General features: G+C 38.5%; 1 protein-coding gene and 1 long non-coding RNA gene across 2 annotated transcripts; both read right to left on the bottom strand.

Annotated features, from left to right (window-relative positions):
- Positions 1 to 2102: 2102 nt before the first annotated feature.
- On the bottom strand, positions 2103 to 8580 carry LOC112553604 (ankyrin repeat family A protein 2-like). Its single transcript, XM_025220945.1, has 3 exons — positions 8416 to 8580; positions 7294 to 7441; positions 2103 to 5006 (listed from the first exon to the last, which is right to left on the bottom strand). Exons 1-3 carry the CDS (start codon positions 8578 to 8580, stop codon positions 4948 to 4950), a joined length of 372 nt encoding a protein of 123 aa, XP_025076730.1. The 3' UTR covers positions 2103 to 4947.
- Positions 8581 to 8585: 5 nt separating this feature from the next.
- Positions 8586 to 12832, bottom strand: LOC112554726. Its single transcript, XR_003097300.1, has 3 exons — positions 12398 to 12832; positions 10064 to 10129; positions 8586 to 8639 (listed from the first exon to the last, which is right to left on the bottom strand). It is a non-coding gene; the product is annotated as an uncharacterized LOC112554726 (long non-coding RNA).
- Between the last annotated feature and the right edge of the window lie 8118 nt (positions 12833 to 20950).

The raw sequence follows: 20950 nt of genomic DNA, 5'->3' as shown, positions 1-20950 counted from the left end.
TGCAGTACAAAAGTGGGTGACAGAAAACGGCTTCAATTTCTCTCCTACGAAGTCAGTATGCATCCACTTTTGCAAACTGAGAGGTATGTTTCCAAACCCTTCTATCACTGTCAAAGGCACGATACTCAAGGTGGTCCAAGAGGTTAAATTTCTTGGGGTCATCTTTGACCGTAAACTGTCTTTTCTACCTCATATCAAAGCCTTGGACATTCTTAGAGTAGTTGGCCATGTCAGCTGGGGAGCGGATCGCACGGTTCTGCTACGTCTCTACCGTGCCCTGATCCGCTCAAAGCTAGACTACGGATCCATTATCTATGGCTCTGCTCGAGAGTCCTACCTTAAAACTCTTGATCCAATTCATCATCAAGGGCTCCGCATCTGTCTGGGTGCCTTTCGCACCACTCCTGTACAAAGTTTGTACGCAGAAGCTGGTGAGCCTCCACTTTCTCTCCGTCGTTTGAAACTCATGCTATCGTATGCCTGTCGCTTAAAATCCCATCCTGGGAATCCTGCGTATCGTGCTGTCTTCAGACCTCAGTGTGCTGCCCTGTATGCCATTCGTACCAAGGAGCAAAAGCCTCTTTCACTCCGAGTAGCACCTCATCTTCAAGCTGCCGGAGTAGATATCAAGCAGGTAGAGCCTTTACCTCTACAAACAACTCCTCCTTGGATTCTCCCTGTTCCTGAGATTCGCTTTGATCTTACAACTTTCAAAAAAGGGACACTAGTGACCCCCATCTATCTTCAACACTTTCGTAACTTATTTCTGATTATCCTCAATTCTGTTCAATCTATACAGATGGCTCCAAAATCCCAAGTGGTGGCCCAGTCGCTGCGGCTGCAGTTCCATCCTGCCAACCACAACGGGCTGCTTCAGTCCGATTGGCAGACGAAAGTTCTATCTTTACAGCAGAACTTTATGCTATCATACTTGCCTTGCAGCATGCTCACGCTCTTCGGAGCACAACTTTCTGATAATCTCAGACTCTCTTTCTGCTCTCCAAGCTCTTATTTCAAATGAATCTGATCACCCCTTGTGGTCAAGATTCATAAAATTCATGCAGCACTTATCGAACGAAACAAGGACATTGTCTTTATCTGGGCCCTGGCCATTCTGGCATTCCAGGCAATGTCGAGCAGACCAGGCTGCTAAGGCTGCATGTCAGTCCCCTGGTAAAATACAGTTCCTTATTTCATCTGACTGTAAAACTTTACTTACAACCTACATACTGACTTTATGGCAAAACCTCTGGAACACCCTCTGTCAGAATAAATTATTCGCCACTCTTCCCTGTCTTTCTGACCGCCCACCTTTGTGCCATACCACAAGGCGGGAGGAGGTAGTCCTAACAAGACTAAAGACAGGACACACATATGCCACGCAAGGATACCTCTTGCGAGGGGAACAACCACCAGGTTGCCCCTGGTGTGGGGGACATCTTGACGTAGTACACTTTCTCATGAACTGTCCGGGCTTCAGACCATTCGTCAAAAATTTTATACAGTGGATTCATTGTATGTTTTATTTAGGTCCATCCCATCGGCAGCTATTTTTGGTTTTTTAAAAAGAATAGGACTTTTACACCAAATCTAAGTCTAATATATCTTATGTAATTTCTGTTTTGTTGGCGGCCTTTTTGGGCTCCACCACCCATTTTACACCATATCTGTTTCTTTAACATCTAGTTAACTTATTACCGTGGTCTGATTTTAAGTTAAATAACTGGAGAAAATTTACCCTGAAACTTTTAAACATAAAAACTTTTTTATTGCCATGATATAGCCTTAGTTGCTGGCATGGCATAAAACACCAATAAACAAACAAACAAATATTTGTGTAGGACAGCTTGGGCACTATGTCACCTGCTGTTGCTGTCCGTCTCCTGCGACCATGCGTGGGGTGGGAAGGGGTGGAGGGACCAAGTGCTGTTAGCGGTACCCGCTGACCTAAACAAGCTCCCGCTACAGAGATATGCATAGTTACAGAACATGACATCCACTCAGCTTCAGAAGAAAGTTACTGGAGTCAATATTACTAGGTGCAAAACTAAACAGCCTTTGCAAAGTCAGATTCAAGAAAAGTGATGTTTTGATGAAGAAGAGATGTTCCAACAGGATCTTTATTTGGTTCCTCTATCTTGTGGCTACAAACATCAAACTGCAAGGAAAGGTAAAAATCATGACATGTTATGAATTAATTTACGTTCCCAGTTCTCCCATTGCCCGAGGTTCACAATGCTTTCACCATCCTGACATCCATGTTCTTTACCCCTTTCTGATGTTTGTAGGCCTATATCTTGATAATAAGGCAGTTTTCACCTAGATTTGGGAAAATGGATTGTTTTCATGATGGAGTCATGTGATATGCATGCTGTGAGCAATCATTGCATGCAGCAGGCAAACAACATTGAATGTTGCCTCTAGCACAGGGGTGGGCAGAGCAGCCTACTAAGAAAAATATTGGAAATCCCATCTTTAACAGTCCATTTTAAAAATGGCTACTTTTTAAAAACTATTTCATGATTTTATTATCAATAGGAGAAAAATACGGTTTCCAAAATAAGATTTAATCATAGAAATAATAAAAAAAATCATCGATTACTGAGGCAGTTTTAAATACAGGGTGTCCAAAAAGTTTCGCCTGATTTTATATTGATAATGAATGTAGATTTTTCTGACATTCACCGAGTTATTGCCGAAAAATATGGCACAATTGATGTGGAACTGTGCCAAAAGGTTTGTCGTAGTGTTGCATCACGATTGGTTTCTTGGATCGAACATAACGGAGAACAATTTGAATCATTCCGTTAGTATTAATTTTTATCATTGTTGCATCTTTGGTTCATTCATAGTTATCATTGTGCTTGTAGTTCTCATTAATCGTTCAATAAAATTCATTGAAAGCATATGTTTGTTTATCTTATAAAATCGGGTGAGACTTTTTGGACACCCTGTATTTAAACCAATTACTTGTGAAATGCAGTCAGGCTACATTATAGTAATACAATGTGAAAAGTGAGAGTTCAGACCCTGCTAATGCTGTGTATAAGTGCATACGTGTAAGAATGTTGATTTGTAAATTGTAAAGACTGAATTACCAAATTACTGGCTTGCATAATGGACAGACCTATAGTAGACTTGCAAAATTTTCAGCATAAGGAATTAGACATGCCCCCCCCCCCCCCCCCCAAAACAAAAACTTTACACGCAAAGACATTGTGTATAAAATGTAAAAACGTGCTGCAACATTTTGCTATTTGATTTTTTTTTTAAATTTATAGGGGAAGCTACTTGTCTGAATTATAACTGAATACCATTGTCTGAATATACTTTCCTCACACAAACTAAGAGGGATATATATCAGGATTTTGCAAACTTAATAAAGTACATCTAGATCTGCCATTCTGTTTCATTAAAATAAAAGTGCCTGGGCATATGTGTAAAAGGTGAGTGAATGGTGATTTTTAAAAAAAAAGCCAATGTGACAATGTACAAACTCAAAGTAAACAGTTGACAAACGGTCAAACCTGAATGGTAACCCTTAAAGCTAAACTTTTTTCAGGAGGTGGTGGTGGTGGGTGTTTTACATGCTAACATGAATAGTACTGTATTGACACAAGCACACAAATGCAAAGATTACATGTGCACACAGTTACATGTTAATTTTACATGTTAAGTTTTGTATTATTTTGTTGTTGCTCCCCCTCCAAAAAGGACAATGGCCCCTTGAATAAACTACTTATGACTATGACTTATGTTAATTTTACCGATGATTTCTTCCTTTCGGTCTTAAAATGCATTCAGAGGATTCTCTCCCTTCAGCTAGCATTTCACTTTACATTTCAACAGTGCATGGATCTCACAATGCTCTCCTCATTGTGCATTTAACAGATCTGACAATGCTCGACACAACTGTGCTTCCTAATAGTTTTAGTTTATTGCAGTGGAAACTTGCTCTCAATGGCATGCTGACAGTGATCAGTTATATGTAAGACAACAAGCAGCAAATCTGGAGGCATTTACCCATAGCAGCAACAAGATATTTCTACCTAGTCCTTTACCATGTAGATTGGTCTATGAATTTTGTGCCAGCTCTATCGAAATGGGTTAGAGATGCTGAGTATTTTTCAGAAAGGAAGAAAAGACTATAGCTCTGACACATCTGTACATTTCTATGTATTCTCTTACAATGCAATAAACATTCATGACATTGCTAAAGAAATTGTTTACAGATATTTACTGCATCACTATTATCATCTTTCTGCACTTTTTACCCCTCTTTAGTTATTTTTACATTCAGTTGAAACTGTTACTCTATAGAGCAGAGCATATGACACATACTGTCGGCTGTGTGTCAATATGCCAGTCGGAGTTCAAGGACAATGCCCTCCAACGTGAAGTCCCCAGCCTTCTTGGAGCAAAAGGTGTAGGTGCTGAAGCTTTCCACATGCTGTGCTTTATACATGGTGAACCACTTGCACTTAACTGGCCCTACTGATAGCTATTCTTTGCAGTTCTGTTTTGTATTAATTTTTAATGCTCTATCACTAGAATCGCATCGATTTTAGGCAACAACCGGCATGTGGATGTCTGCCTTCTCACTAGATCTGACTACAAATTAACCCTCTAACACTGCAAAAAAATCTCGTCCCTCTCTTGATGCAGTGAATACAGAATAGTTTTTTTTGTGGACCACTGTTTCGACCTTGACATATTGACTGCCAGTTGGGTTACTCTGCAAGCAGTGTGTAGTACTTGGCCTGTACTCTTAGTTATCAGGAGTTTTATATACTGCGGATCACTTGTTTACTGTGGAAATGATGGCCAGCGCATCATATGATGGAGCTCATATGCAGGCAGACCTGAGCATTGTAGTCTTGATCATGTAACCATGTGTTGTAGACAGGATCACATGTTGTGTGGCCCATCATATGCTGGAAGTCTTGTTCACTGTGGAGCAGGTCCTTCTATTGTACTCAGCATAAAACGCTCAATAGCCTGTTGTGCTGTTGCAACACATGAAGGTAGAAAATGAATGTCACAGATCAACATCCTTCATTGAACAATTGTTAATTTAACTTTAATACTTGTTTGTGTACTAATGTAGTGGTTTTACAATCACATTTGTTGAGTTTAGTATAGAGCATATATTACTGCATCATAAATATTTTGCTACTTTTGATAATAGTGTTTTTGACGCTGGATAATTTTACACATTGCATAAAACACTAATTTCTTAAATATCTTAATAGGATTTACTAACATTTTGGTTTTTGCGTTTGCCATGTGCCATACTCCGCAAACCGTACTTCCTTGTGTTTGTGCTATTTTGGAGGAAGGTTTTTTAAAATTGCCACCAAAGCCACAGGCTTGCTTAGAAATTTAAATAATGAAAATACCCGCTATTTAACTGAACTATTTCAAAGCCATCAGGAATTGTGGGAGCCTCGGAGAACACAATATCGCAACAGACAGTTGAAAATGAGTCTTTGGGTTTTCATACAAATGTTTTTCTCGTCAACTACAGGGATCGAGTGCACAGGTATGCTCTTATTTTAAACGATGATCGCTGTATCATTTAACTCCAAGTTTTTCCTTGGCATGCTAGTTCTGTAACTGTTTATTGTGAAATGAGTGTCAATGCAAGGAATTATAATAAATAATCAGCTGATATGGACCGTGTGCGCACAATGTGACTATTATTGTTTTTGGTTGTTGTTATTAAAAAAATTAAAATCAGCTACTGAAATTACAATCTGCTGAATATAAACAGATTTTGACATGACTGGAAAACTAAATTTATCTAATTGTTTTCATAAAAAAATTAAAGGTACATCATAAAGCACAACATTCAACACATCAAATGCAGAGCCGTGTATTCAACAGTAATCACAAATGAGACGCACAACATTAATTTGGGCAGCTGGTTATTTATTTAATAAGATTGTACTACTATATGTTGTAGTTGCCCATATCCAAGCAAAGGTAGCCAGCCTCCAAAACACATTTTCAAGGGAAATGCGTAAAATAAAACCAAAGCTTTTCGCCAGGTGAGATTGCGCATATTTGTAGTCTGCTTTGCGATGTACGGCTCTATACTTGCAAGTAGCATCTGAAATTGCTGCGGATCCATTCTCACAAAGTTGCTGTAATAGTCTGAATCCTCAGCACTCAGTCCCGCATCAGATCATCGTAGGCGCCTTGCTGGGCTCTTCTTTTACTCCAAGTTTGCCCATGTGGCATCGCAAGTGGAGAAACTGTTTTTGAAATCTCTCCAGTTTTTCGCCCATCTGCTTGCAGGCTGTCAGTGCTGCGAACATGTTAAAATGCAGGAGACTCCATCGCTTGCACAGAAAGCACATGGCATAATACCACCTCGAAAAACTGGAGAGGTAAGTTGGTGGAGTTTGTGTTCTCGCCGTTCATGTCTCATTACAGCATAGCCAATAGTACAAAACCCCAATGTGCATGTTGATCTGTTACAATTCATTGAATGACGCATCGCCCTAGTGTATAATGGTTACCTATGCACTTACCAAAGACAACGCGAACATTTTTACTTTGAGCTTTTTGTATCTTGTCAGCAGCTAAGAAGACTCAACAAGTGCCAGCAAACTGCCCTTTTTGTTTTTGCATTCAGTTGCAACTGCCTGTTCCTGCTGGCAGTCAGTACAAATTGTTGGCATTCTGCTTTCATTTCTTTCAAAGCATGTTTCTGCCTATTTCTCTAGCTTTTCTTCCCCTATATCCCAACTAGATAACTTTGGGCTTTGTTTGACTAGCGCATGAACGAAAACAATAACACACAATCACCAGCTTGATAGTTATATTGCCTCAAACAATAACATACAGTCCCCATCTTGTTAACTCTGGTCCTGAAAGTAGTGGAACTCATTCTTTTTTATGTCTAGCATTTGCTCACAGTTGAGTCTTTGATATAAGAATTAAAAACGCATCTCATACCTAAGCACTAGTTATAAACACAGTTTACTGCAACTATCCTGTTCTCACTCTTCTTTCTCTTGACTGGTCTGTCCTTTTGATGTCCCTTTATTACTTTCTAACTCTTTGTCATTAATGTTACCTCTATGTCTTCACTGTCTTTTATGCCTCATCATTGTTGTCCATCTTTATGTTCCTTTATGCACTACATATAGGAAGACATCAAGATAATCTCCTGATTAGAAGTCCAGTAAATAGGAAATTTCTTACGCTACAAGAAAAGTAATGCTTGCCTTAATCCTTGGAGGTAAGGCTGGAACTCAACCTCCATAATCTGACAGTACAACTTACCTGCCCTGTTGCCTTGGGCTACAGAGAGATCAAAGGCCGTAAGCTGATCCTCATTAGTTGCTGTAAGGTCTGCCCCAAACTCTAGCAAAGATGTAATACAGGCTGCATGGTTGTTGTAGGCTGCATAAATAAGGGCTGTGCCTCCACTCTATGATGGACACACAATGTTAGAGGAACATTGACCCATGTATTTTCCAATATAAATCCAAGTTAATGAAACATTGGTATTTATTAAAAGATGTCATTTTACTGGTTTACTGTAAGATATGCATTTGATGGGTATAAAACATCAAAATATTAAACTATACATGTATAATAACTCCGCCTGGAAACCACCCGGGTAACCTGCCACTCCCAAGCCCGGATAAAGGAGGGTTGGTCATGGGGCTAGCAACCCCACCCTGTAAAATGAAAAAAAGCCACAGAAAACGCAAACACATTAACTGCACAACTAGAGCTTGGACAGGAAGATCCCTCTTTGAAAGGGCTTATGATGTGTGCTGGCAAAAGCCCTCGGGAAGCAAGCTCACCGACCCATCTTCTCGTCCCAACTGGAAAGGGATGCCCAGAACCGGGTCCGATGGCGGGGTGTGGTTGCGGCCCTATGCTCCACTTTTTGTTTGCAGGGACTTAATATCACTACTTGTTTCACATCAAGAAAAGATCTAGATGGCCTACAGTTAATTCACTTATTATGAATTTCACATGGTAAGTTCTATCTGCTGTTTGTTGTCAGTCTACACCACTCTCTTGTTTGTGCATAGGTTGTCTCTGCATCACTCGTGTGTTTCTCTGTAGTCACTGCAGTCATTACAGCCTGACCCAGTGGTCAGTACAGTCTGAGAGTTGTCAGTACATCCCAACAAAGTGGTCAGCACAGCCTAACACTGCTATCAGGACCAACAAGGTGGTCAGCACAGCCCAAAAGGTTTGGTGGTTTTTTAAAGCGGCCTCTTAACACACCCCATCTGAGTTAGTCAAGTGACTGTCTTCAGCTCTTAGCTCAGTTGATAAAAAACATCATAGAAGACAATGAAATGACTGTTTTAGAAAATATGCAAAAGAAATTTCTCAGCCAAAAATGTGTGAAAGAAAAAATTGAATGCAGCATGCAAACAACACCTCATCTGCATAGTTGACATCAATTCCCATGGTCAAGAGAAACTTGACAATTTCACAGAAACCATAGCATGAAGCCAGCAGTAACGGTGTTTCGCCCTGATTTCCTCCTAAAGAAATGTCTGCACCGTTCTTCACCAGAAATTCAACGGTGGCCAGCATGACCATTGGCACAGGCCCAGTGCAGAGCCGTGAGACATTTTCGTCAACACTGTTGATGTCAATTCCTGTAGAAACAAGTTGATTTTAAAGCTGTTTTAAAAAAAGTTACCTCCTGGAGCTGTCATTCCTGTCAAAAATGCTTGCCATTAGCTTCAGTCACACAGCTTTCGATATAATAATCTAAACTGCTCTATATACTGGCAGAACATTTGTATATCCATAACCTTCAGCAACAAAGCCTATACACATCAATATATGGGCAGTTAGAACATTTCTATAAACAGAAAAATCACAACCACTTAAAATACTTTTATTACCACTGTTAGGCATCTGTAAAAGAATGAAGCCTAGGAGACTCCACAGACACCATTTGTCACAAACCTCCTGCGATGTATTTTTTTAAAATGTGTTTTTTTTTAATTAGGAAAAGTAATTGTCTGGGTGAGGTGGTAAAGACAGCTATCACTGGGGCTGTTAGTGTCAACAGCCTGAGGCGTGTTAAGTTTGTGTTGATAGGTTGTTTTGTTGATAGAACAAAAGAAAGATTGTTTTGTTCTTAGTTCGAACAAAGGAAAGAGTGTGGTAGTGTTTTGGATGTGTGTAGGTGATTGGGGTTTTTCCTTGACGGGCGGGAGAAGGAACAGTCGCTCTGTCAGTGCGTCCGGATGGATGGTTTTTGTAACCAGTCTTGACGGACTGGGTGTTGTTGTAGACCTGAGTACAAATCCTGAACAGATTTGTATTGTATTTTACAAGTCCTGAACCGACTTGAAGTTACCAGATTTGTTTGTATTTTGTTAACATTGAACCTGTTGAGGTGAGTGTGAATCTTTGTTGATTTTTTAGTGAATGTGTATTTCTGTATTGGATGAGTGTGATATATTTGTGTATATTTTATGAATATGTTTGAATCTGCATTTATCTAAAGAATGGTTTTGTTTTTTCTCTCCAGGTTTTCTTTTGGATTTCTTTTGTGTTTTCTGTTTGTTCCTATTCTTCGTATCCGCCTGGGGTTCCTGACCAGCGCTGAGTTGGATATAACTTCAAGAAGTGGAAACTTTGTGTACTTTTCACGTGGATATATGGTGTATGCTAGAAGCGAAAACATTGTACTGTTTCAAGTGAGACTTTGTGAGGAACTGTACTGTCGGCAAGAAGATTGAATACTTTTGGAACTTAGGAAGAAACGTGTGTTCGAACTGTGGGGTGGATATTAGAATTGTTTTGTTGTGTTTCTCTTTTGATTTTAAATTATATTATATTTTTAAATTTTAAATTGTTGTCTGTGTTTTGATTTTATTTATATTCCTCGTCTGAAAGGCACTGTAGAGTGCAGGTGACACCATTGCACAAAACTGAATTTGATGTGAATTTGATGAACTTGTGGTTCTATCAAATGTCTTTCCTCTTTGATTTCCTACTACACCCCCACTCCATCCCACACCTTAATAACCCGATCTAAATGTATCCAATGTTTTGTAAATCTTACCATCATGTAATTCTTGTTGCAGTATGACTACCTCCCCTTGTGCCGCCATCTGGTGGATTGTTAGAGCTGAAAATAAACTAAACATGATGAAAAGTACACCTTTAAATGAGTGAGACTGTCATCAAGGACAGGAGGCGTTGGAGGACTGTAGTCGATGGCCTATGCACCAGGAAGGGCGAAAGGCCTAACTGAACTGACAGAGAGATATGCAGGAGATCAGTCCACAGTGAGGCAGAGGCAGCTTGCATGACATGGTACCAACTGGAAAGGGATGCCCAGCTCTATGCTCCACTGGGGTGAATAGGAACAAGAAGATCTTCCCTTCTACAACCTCTTAGTTCCAATCCAAAAATTTTTCAGATTTGTTTTGCTGCATAAATGTCATTCTGCTAAGTCTGCTAGTCTACCTCTCAACCTGATTTTAGAACCAACAGTTTGCACTCTACTATGGCCTTTGTTTTTTGGGTTGTTTTTTTTTTGCAGAAGTTGCAGGTTGAAAAATTTTGTACATTTTAAATAATATGCTTCTGTTGGTTTCAGTCAGCACTGACAAGTGGTACATGGAGATTGACCTTGCTGCTGTCTACTATATGAAAGGGGGTAGTTGATCTCATATGGTACTGCCAATCTTCTCAGCGGTGTGTGAGAGCTGAATTGTAATCTACGTTCTGAAAACATTTAAGTGGTCTCCTTGCATAAACTTACAGGCTTGCAGAAATCAAGTAAACTGATGCAGTATTTATGTACAACACTTCTATTAATAGCTTCTTCTGTTTGTGTTTTATCAAGATATGCCCTTTGTCGCAATATCCCATCAAAACAAAACACTAAAAACCATCAATACCATAACACATTCACATCTGCTACACCAAACAATCATGATTGAGGCTTGTATATGATCTATCTTTATTCACATGGCCAAAACAATGAAGGACAGCCTCAACTTAATGGTTCTGCAGGATGGTGCACAGAATGAATGGAAGCTGATGAAACTCTTTTGACAGGATATGCCTGTCATGTAGAATTGCAGAAACTTTCAGAAGTGTATGCCTGTTAGACAGTGTCTGAAGGTGACTCAGGGCAATCCCCAATCACTTTTGAGCAGGTATACAAAATGATTCAACTGGTAAACTGGTGTAAGAACAATTTCAATATATCCAGCATTCTCCCATTGAAGATAGTGTCCAGTTACATAAATGTGTGACATTCCCACACTTCTCATCATGTCGCTGTTCCTATTCTTTTTGAAAGGAGGTAAAACAAGACCATAAAATACTTTGCTGCTATCTTTGCTTGCAGTAGAAACACCTTGACAGTCACGCCCTCTGAAATTCTCATCTGTTGTGCTGAGAGGAATCCCACTAAACATGGTCCTTGGGCAGATAAAATCAGCCATAATGATGTAATGCAGAGAAAATCGGTTGTTGTTTTATACTGCCAGCAGTGAAGCTGTGTGAAGACAATCTGTGAGATGCCACAAAGCAACATCTCAACCCACAGACTATAATCATCTTGTCTTGGTGACAACACTGTTCAGTTAAGGTGAAAGCCTGCACCCCCCACCTCGTCATGGTGACAAGCACTGTACAGTTTGTGCTGGCAGCCTGCCCCTCTCCCAAGTCTTGAATATATATATAACAGTTGAAACTCAATACCAGAATGTACCTTGTTCCAGAAACTGTTTTGGTAACAAACATACTGATAACAAGAGCCATATTTCATTATTTTTATGGGAATTATTCCTACTTTGTTCCAGCATACCTGACACATGCAGACCCTCTTTCTCTAATATATATTTACTCACTAAGACTTCAGCACCTATGAACAATACCAGCATGAAGCGAAAGACAATAATAAGCAATTAGTTTATGATTAATTACCAAATAGAAGAAAGTTTGGTTATTCAGGAAAATGCCATGATTTTGTTTAGGCAAGCGATGCAGATGATGCCTTTGTGGTGACTTTCGATCTGCTTGAACATCATATTTATTCAAAATTTTATTCTGTAGATGCAATTTGTTTACCATTCTCTTATAGTGGGATCTAGTGGTTCCAGTAATGGGATGGATATTTAAACCTTGATTTTTTTTCTAACAGCAATTTGTTACTGCAGCTTCAAATACTGAGGTTTGAATGTAACAGGGCTTCTGCTTACGCAAAAATTGCGTACAGTACGCATTAAAAGTTCGAGGACCCCTTCAATTTTCGTCAATGGGGTCCTCTTCCAATTTGGGCGAAGAACAGGGACCCCTTAAAATCTGAAGAAGGGTCCCTGGGACCCAATGAATTTAGCCTTAGCAGAAGCCCTGTGTAAGATACAAGCAGCAGCCTTACTTGGATATATGGATGGAGTGGTGGTCTGGACATTACCCCTGCTCAGGTTTGTCATGACGGTGGAAGGCTGCAATAACAAGCACTACAATATAAAACTAAAAAGAAGATATAACCAGTCTGTTTACAAATAATAAAAGTTAACAGTCAAAGGCTAGAATAGCAAGCGCTGCAATACAAAATTAAAAAAAAGATACAACCAGTCTGTATCTGACTAATAAAAGTTGACAAGGTATAGTCAGTCCTAATGCAAATAAACAAGGTACAATAAATAACTAACACAAGTGAATAAGGTACATTCAGTTGCTATGTCTTACTGATACAAGTTAACAAGCTGTATAATAAGGTGAACATATAGTACAGTACCTGTGTTTTATATTATACAAATTAACAAGAAGGTGGTGTTAAGTATAGAAAATACTGAATAAGTTAAGAAAATTGTTTTCTCACCAGCAAAAAATTTTGAGAACCTAACCTAACCTGACAACTGGCCTTATATAATATAAGTCTCCTGAGAAAGAAGCTGAGAAGTCAGACTTAAGCTGTGTCCTAAAGACAGCCTTTGATGAAGTCTTTGGTTACTATATAGACATGCACATAGCATGAAGTTTCTTACCGAAAAAGGTGACTGGTTGATTTTGGAGGTCACATCAAATGATCAGTGGAACGAGATCTAGACAAAGCCCATGTAATGTGCGTGACCACGTCCTGAACAAAACCAAACCCAAAGAACAGGAAAGTGAGGTAAAACAACATCAAAAATTACAACTGTAAAAAATGAACTCTCAAGTAACAAATTATGTCTCCATCTATGCACAACAACACAAGCACATGCCATTATACAGGGTGCACAGGTGTTTAAGAAAACAACTTCAATGAGCCATAAATGCCCAAACTTAACCATCTATCTCTTTTTCTAGCCTCAGCATGGCAACTTCCAATCTGACAATCCAGTCTTAATTCAATAGAACCATGTGATCCTGAGAGTGCAGTTACTGAATAAGCTCAAGTACCCCAAGGAGCCTGGCCAGGTCTTGTTTTTCCTATGATTAAAATAATTTCAACCAAGACCCACAGTTATGTCTGCCCAAGTTCCAGTCGTCCTTACAGATATGCACCCCAAGTTCCAATCATATTTGATAGTCATGGGAGTCATGAGCAATGACTGTCATCCCACTTCTTCCCTGATGGCTTTAAGGCTATGAGGAGGCTGTACACATTGTAGTAAGACTACTTGTTCCCACACAACCCATGTAGCCCAGGAGTGACTGGTGTAGAATACTTATGATCATGTGACCCCTAACATGTGGCCTCCTAGTGTTCCAGTTCTGAATCCTGTGGACTACTTAGTCTTGAACAGTGTTGAAAGGTAAACCAACCCTAGCCCAATAGTATCAATGACTTGCTGAAGGCTGCTGTCACCCACATTATGCAAGCATGAATGAGAACCACCTGATTCAGTCATAAAGTTACTTCGGAAACTGCATCAAGGTCATTATTAAGGCTAAAGATGATTTTACTGAATAACCTTTATTTTATAAATGTAACAACATTTATTCTTTTGTTATCTTTTATTTATTGTGCATAGTATGCTCTTGCATATAAATACATTGCACATGGAATGCAGAAAATGTATTGTTTTGCAGAAATGACAGCTCCAAGGTGGCACTTAGTAACAGGTGGAGCTGTGGGCCTTTACTGAGTAATAATCAAACCCCTCAAGGAAAGTAGACAGCCTAGTGATGTCCAAAATCAATAGCTTTATTTATGTCCAAATAATAGCTTTATTATTTTGACAAGCCAGTCAATAAAGTATGCATATATATAGATTTAGACAGTTTTAAGCCCATCAATAAAATATACATGTATATTTAGTCATGTTTTAAGCCAGTCAATAAAGAATACATATCTATTTAGACTCGATTGATGTTGTGATTATTAGATGCTAATCTATACTGGATCAATGTTGTGATTCTTTGATGGTAATCTCTTTTGCATCAATGCTGTGATTATTTGATACTAATCTATGCTGGATTTGTCATAATTATTAGATGGCAATGTATTGTGTATCAATGTTGTAAATTGTTAGATGCTAATCCATGCAGGCTTCCTGTTGTGATTATTTAATGTTAACATTTAATGTTAATCTATGCTGGGTCAATGTTGTGATCTATGCAGGTGATTGTCAATAATGTCTGTTTGATAACAAAATCTATAACCTAGTTTACCATCACTAAGGACTGTTTCGACTTCCAGGTCATCACTGTCCACAGGAGAGAAAATGCGAAGACCAGGTGGAGGTCCTCTTTTTGGTGGTGATGCTCCCTTTGAGGTACATCACTTGTGCTGTGTCTTCTGCCACTTTCTTTGAATGATTCTTCTTCCTGGTGCTTCCCAGTGTCTGGTGATACACTCTCCTTGTGGTTAACACAAATTTTTAAGTATACACATTTTGAAGAAACAGATATACTATTTATAATAATTTAATTTACTATTAATAAAAAACCCAACTAAATGCCATAAAAATGCACACAACTGTGAATAATTCTATGAAAACATTACTATGATAGACTTCCCACTTCTTTAACAATACCAAAGTCCAGTACAAAACTCATTGCCTGTAACGAAAACATCTACCAAGATCCACTGAATAACAGTTTTTGCTGTTGCTGACTGTAGAGACTCTGAGACTAGGATGACAGAACAAGGATCTGTCAAGTACTTCAAGGGCTGTCCTGCTGTCTTTGAAGATAGAGACAGCCTAGGGTTCCTTCCAAAGGTGGAAAGGAACTGCTGTTTCTGCTTTGAAGCTGAAGCAAGGCACTCTTCCTGCAGCAGAGATGGACATGGTTTCTCCATCTATAAGATGCCACTGCCACTTTATGGGTGGCTTTATCTTCTGCTCCATCATTGTGGACATTTCACATGCATGATGAGCATAGGTTGTCAGTCACAGGGATGGCGACATAGTAAGGGTCGTGAGACTTTCAGAAGGGCGATCTTTTGAAAAGACGCCAGGAATAGTGCGGCTAGTGATGAATCACCAGTTGGGCAAGCTGATATCTATATGGCTGTCATGTCCTTGAGGAAGTCGCAGTGCCGGGATCAGCTCTCATTGTGTTAGTGGTTGCACTATGTGCTGGAAGGCAAGTATTCTATTTATGATCTAATCTGTCACAAATATAGTATAAGAAATATTATTACTTGTCAGTTCTTAACGAACCAAGCATAGGAAGTCTAATATTTCATCATTGCTTTTTCATTGCACGACATCAAATGTTAGTTTTTGAAAAACATTAAATATTTTTTAATATTGCTTAGCCACATCTTCCCAAAAGAGATTTGAACTCTGCATAATACTATTTGCATACTTGGCCAAAATGTTTGTTATGTTTTTAAGTATGGAATGAATAGTCAGGAGAATCTTTGCTGAGGTGTTGTCTTGCTCGATTCTTTTTAACCCTCTAGGTTTCATTGTTATAGAAAGGAGTAAATGTCACACATTTTTAAGCCCATAGGGTTTACAGACTACTGATTTCTTGATTCTGTTGTTTCCTCCCCAAAGAAAGGTAGACATAATAAGATTTTTTGCACAAAAAGTTTCAGAAGTAATACATTTGTGAAGTGTTGTTTTTTTCATTTCTTTTCTTTGTGTTTCCCAGTTGAATGATTTGCTGCATAAGCACTTCTAATTGTTTGTGGGTTATAGCATGTTGCTTATGCAGTGCTGAATTTCCAGTGTGGGTTGCCATACACTATAATATTATGACCACACACACACACACGTGTGGATGTAAATAAATTTTCTTTTTTGTTTTCATTAATACAATAGTGTAAGTGGTGTATGTACTTCTACTACATTTATGTCAGACAATTTCCTTATGTGATGTGGGTATGGTTTTGTTAACATAATGGTTCATTGTTTCAGATGGATCTTCTGTTTGCATAGGACTGCGCTGTGTACATGGACTTATTTGGCAATTTAAGCACAGTGTGATGTGTGAGTTTATTCAATAAAGAAATGGAAGTGAAATGATGTTTTTTGTATCATGTACAAGTGTAGCACAGAGTGCAATAATTTACCAATGAGTGTTGAATGTTCATTCCCCATTAGTATGCAATACATTAATAATTATGTCTGCATGTGTGGATTGTATGTAATAAAATGCCCCAATGCAAATGAGACATCACGCCTCAACGCACTGATTACAAGACCGTGATTACTATTTCCACATAATACTATGCTATCTTATCAGTTGAAATAAAACCTAACTTAGTAAAAGTGCTCCACAAACTGACCGTAAACGACAAAAACATTTCAATCGGTATAATATGAAAGGTGTATATTCATGAATTGTAAAATTGCACACATGGTCCAATGTAATGATAAATTACAAAAAGAAGACTTTCCACATAAAAGGGCAAGAAACCATTGACTTCTAATTATAATAAAATCCTTTGCCGTGGACAGTCATGTTTGAAAGTAATGTGCACATGCAATAAAGCCTTAGTACAAGAGTACTTGCAAATGCATGTTTTCCCCAAGTCATTCACACTAGGATCTTGATGACAATGCAAATCTTTAGCTCAAAGCACAGAGCTTTAACCAAACCTACATGCAGACAGCTTATATATATAAAAAAAATCCCAACTAATTTTTTGTAGCACTCATTCTTTCCTTCCTCCAGCCTCATACCTGCATATGTAATAAAAGCATACTCAAACAGGATAAACACACCTTTGCTCTCTCTCTCTCTTCCTCTCACATACATTCTGTATTCTTTATTATTTATTCACCCTCCAAGGGGTACACACTCCCATCCATTGCAATGTACAATATCTCACATATACATTTTATTCATTTATCTGGTTCACCATCCTTAGTAATATCTTCACAACTTTCGCTAATATGCTGAGGGTCTTTTGATTTCTTTAAAGTTAATAATGGCTGGAATTTATAAGCATTTAGATTGTGAATATAGTAAAGTGGTAAATCATTTTTACACTGGTCATCAAATTTTTTACAGTTAAATAGATTATTAATAACAATAGTCACTGCACACTGGGACAATGTAACACAGTGAGGAGCTATGCACTGGTATGAACAATCTGAATAGCCATATGTTCTTTATGTTTGCAGCTACACCCATCTCAATATGAAGCATAAGGGTTCATAATTATATGGTATTAACATTTTTTGTGAGGGTGCCTGCATGTGTACATGTAAGGGGATGGTGTGTGTATGTGTGTGTGCTTATATATAAATATGTAAATGTAAGGCAAATATTCATTTGCAAGTGTAGGTGTTGTAAGTGTCCATTTTAAGTGCATGTGCAAACAACAAATTTTTCATGGACATTCACCTTATACATTAAGGACAACTAAGATTTATTGAGTAATAATGAATGTACACTGGTACAGTGCTTTACCCAAAACTCTAGGGTCATAATCTGGGTACTAAGTCACTTATATAACAGCATGAACAGTAGAAGTTAAATGAAAACAATGAAACCTGTGTGTATTTTACAGAAATGTGTGGCAAAACCCTTGATGTTTCTTAATTCTCATTTGACTTAATGTGATGATGTATCACATGAGCGAGGGGGGCCGGGTTTATTCTATGTGCAGTTGTTTGGCTGGCAATCCATGTTGTGTGGGTTGGAAGCAATCAGAGAAATACAGTACTGTCATACATGATAAAAAACATAAATTTACAATTTAAACTAACAGCATATTTATTCCTCATTGTGAAATCAGCTCAATTGTCATTTGCTGGTAGAAAAAAATGCAGCAGTTGACATCATTCGCATTTTACACTGTTTACCATATTGTGATATCCCTCTTTCTGCTCCACTGTACTATATTGCAAATCTTGTGCACCCAATTTTTGGAAATTAGCTCCCATCTCTGGAGATCTGCACTGAAAAATAAAATCGTGGTGATCACACTGTGCATGAAAACACTAAATATTTATTCGTGATATGCTAAAGCATTACTTATTGACTGACTGATGCATAAATCTTAATATTGACATCAACATAAGAAGAAAAACAAGGTAATAGTAGCAAAATTAAATTTTATTATTATTGTAACACTTTTATTTTACATTCAAAGTGGTTGATTATAATGCCTTCAAATATAAATGTGTCAACTTGTTAATTATTGCAAACATACTACTTTGAATTAGTTGGTAATGATGTCCAGTTTAAAATCCTGCTTCATGCTTTTCTGTCCATGTCTACTTTTTGCTTATTTACAACCATTCTTTTAAAAACCCAAATCATGTGACATTTTGTCATCATCTGGAAAGGTTTGTGTGCATATTAAACTATGCAGTACATGTTCATAAACTTAAGTATTTTATTACATCTTGTAACTGTGCTTACTGTGTAGTGCGGAAATAAAGAATGAAACCTAAGTAGTCAAAACGACTGAATCACTTTGCTTGATTCAGTCACGGACTTCTATAAACGATCGGTCGTTCATCATCGCTAAACGTCAATAGCACATTACACGTTTCGTTCACATGAATTAAAAATAAGCCTGTGTGCACTATATTAATTAGCACGCTATAATACTATATAACGCCACGAATACAATCCTAGAAAAACAAATAACAGACGGAACACTACGAAGAAACCGACTAAGCGACGAGTACAAAATAAACCGGGGACACAAGTTCGTGATGATACCTAAAAAAATAGCAGACGAACATTTACAAAGAAACCGATCGACTAAGCCACGAATAACAATTAAAATGTAACTTACCTTCTTATTTTTGTAGGGCTGATTTGTTATTGAGCTGCATCACAACACGTCCTCGATCCGCGAGTCTACCACACTTGACAATGTTGTTAAATTCAAGACATATTCTGTCCTAACACATGGGCAATTCCTCAGCTCGAACACGTTCTCATCTCACGGAATATCAAACCCACAAATTGCCTTGTCTGCGCATGCGCATCTGTTGACCCCTGCGCCTGCGCACTGTGAGAAGGCAACTCCTGGAGCTCACGACACCGGAATAAAAACCAAGCCTTCTTCTATGTCTTTTACAGCTTCAATGCACGAATGACATATGCATGATAGAAAATAGGCACTGCTGCCGATGATATTTTATTGCATATCCTTAATATCATCTCCTCTCATCTCTGCCTGTGTAAGGGTCATGCTCTTTGATTGTTCTGGTGCTGTTGATGCTAAGGAACCGTGCTTTAAATGGCTCATAGACGTTAGGCCATAAATCTGTAAAATGTTTGATACATACCATGTGCAGCTCAATTTTTTTGAAAGATAAAGAACTTGTTTCGAGGCCTTATTATTAACACTTATACATCCAGCGCTAAAGAAGCAATCGTCTATCAACTCATGTGTGATAAAATTGTGAAGAACTGTTCACTGAGACTCTCGGTTGAAGCATAGACGTCTCTGGTTGAAGCAAAGCTTTGCTTAGTGCGCCATGATGGAAGGGAGATTACTCTTGCTTAGTGCGCCATGATGGAAGGGAAATTACTCTTGCTTAGTGCGCCATGATGGAAGGGAGATTACTCTTGCTTAGTGCGCCATGATGGAAGGGAGACTACTCTCGTTGCCTGTTGGAGGGTTAGCAGGGGGTCGGGTGGATCCCCAACGTACTAACCCTAACTCTATACATAACCGTTGGTGGCTCCCTGACTTGTATATTAATAGAAGTGTGTGGGAGGGTCAAGATAATGTATAGAGTAGCGGGAGCGCAGGTTCAGGACAGCATGTAACGCTGACAGCGCATTATTCTCTCCACCCTCTTACTTGGTAAAGAGCGATCGATCTCATTCTGCCAAATCGGCGATTTCTTTTTTGCCTATCAGCGATTTCTTATTGATCGATCAGGAATTTTTCACTTGCCAATCGATGATTTCTCACTGACCCATCGGCGATTTCTTACCGACATTGCAGAAATTTTCCGTTTAGTACATGTTCAGGTATTGACAAAATGCAGGAAGCTTTCTAGAATATTTGTATCACAGAATCAACACAGAAAGAAATGTAAGAAGAAATGCTGCTCATTTTCTAAAGTGCTCAGGGTTAGAAGTATTAAAAAGGAAATGTTATGCATATTATGCCCAAGCAGAAAGAAACAAAATGAAGTTTCCTTAGCGTAGCCAAACACTGCTCACTAATTGTTTCAAAAGGCAGACAACATAGCTAGCCCGCAGATTTTGGTGCGAGAGCAAAGATGTCAAGATCATGTTTTACACTTCTCCATAAGCCTCAACCCTGCATCTGAAGTCAATGTGACACTAAATTATGAGTTATGAAGGTTGCTGCCTTTAACAGTGTTTCATCTCCAGAGGCCTCAACCCTACACCTACAGTCCTAGCTACCATCTCTCCAGTTGCACAGAATTCTAGTTTTTTTCTTGCTATTTAAATGAAAGTTTTCCCTACTTATAACTGAAAAAAATATTGCAGTTATTGCTCACTGTGAAACAGTTATTGAAATAAATGCCTCAGATTGAATGTGGTAAGCCATCTGGACTGAAAAAAAATTCTGCTTGCTGTTTTCTGCTTTTTTTTT

This window comes from Pomacea canaliculata, linkage group LG13, assembly GCF_003073045.1.
Source record: "Pomacea canaliculata isolate SZHN2017 linkage group LG13, ASM307304v1, whole genome shotgun sequence".
NCBI classification, from domain to species: domain Eukaryota; kingdom Metazoa; phylum Mollusca; class Gastropoda; order Architaenioglossa; family Ampullariidae; genus Pomacea; species Pomacea canaliculata.
This window is presented reverse-complemented; position numbering and strand designations above follow the sequence as displayed.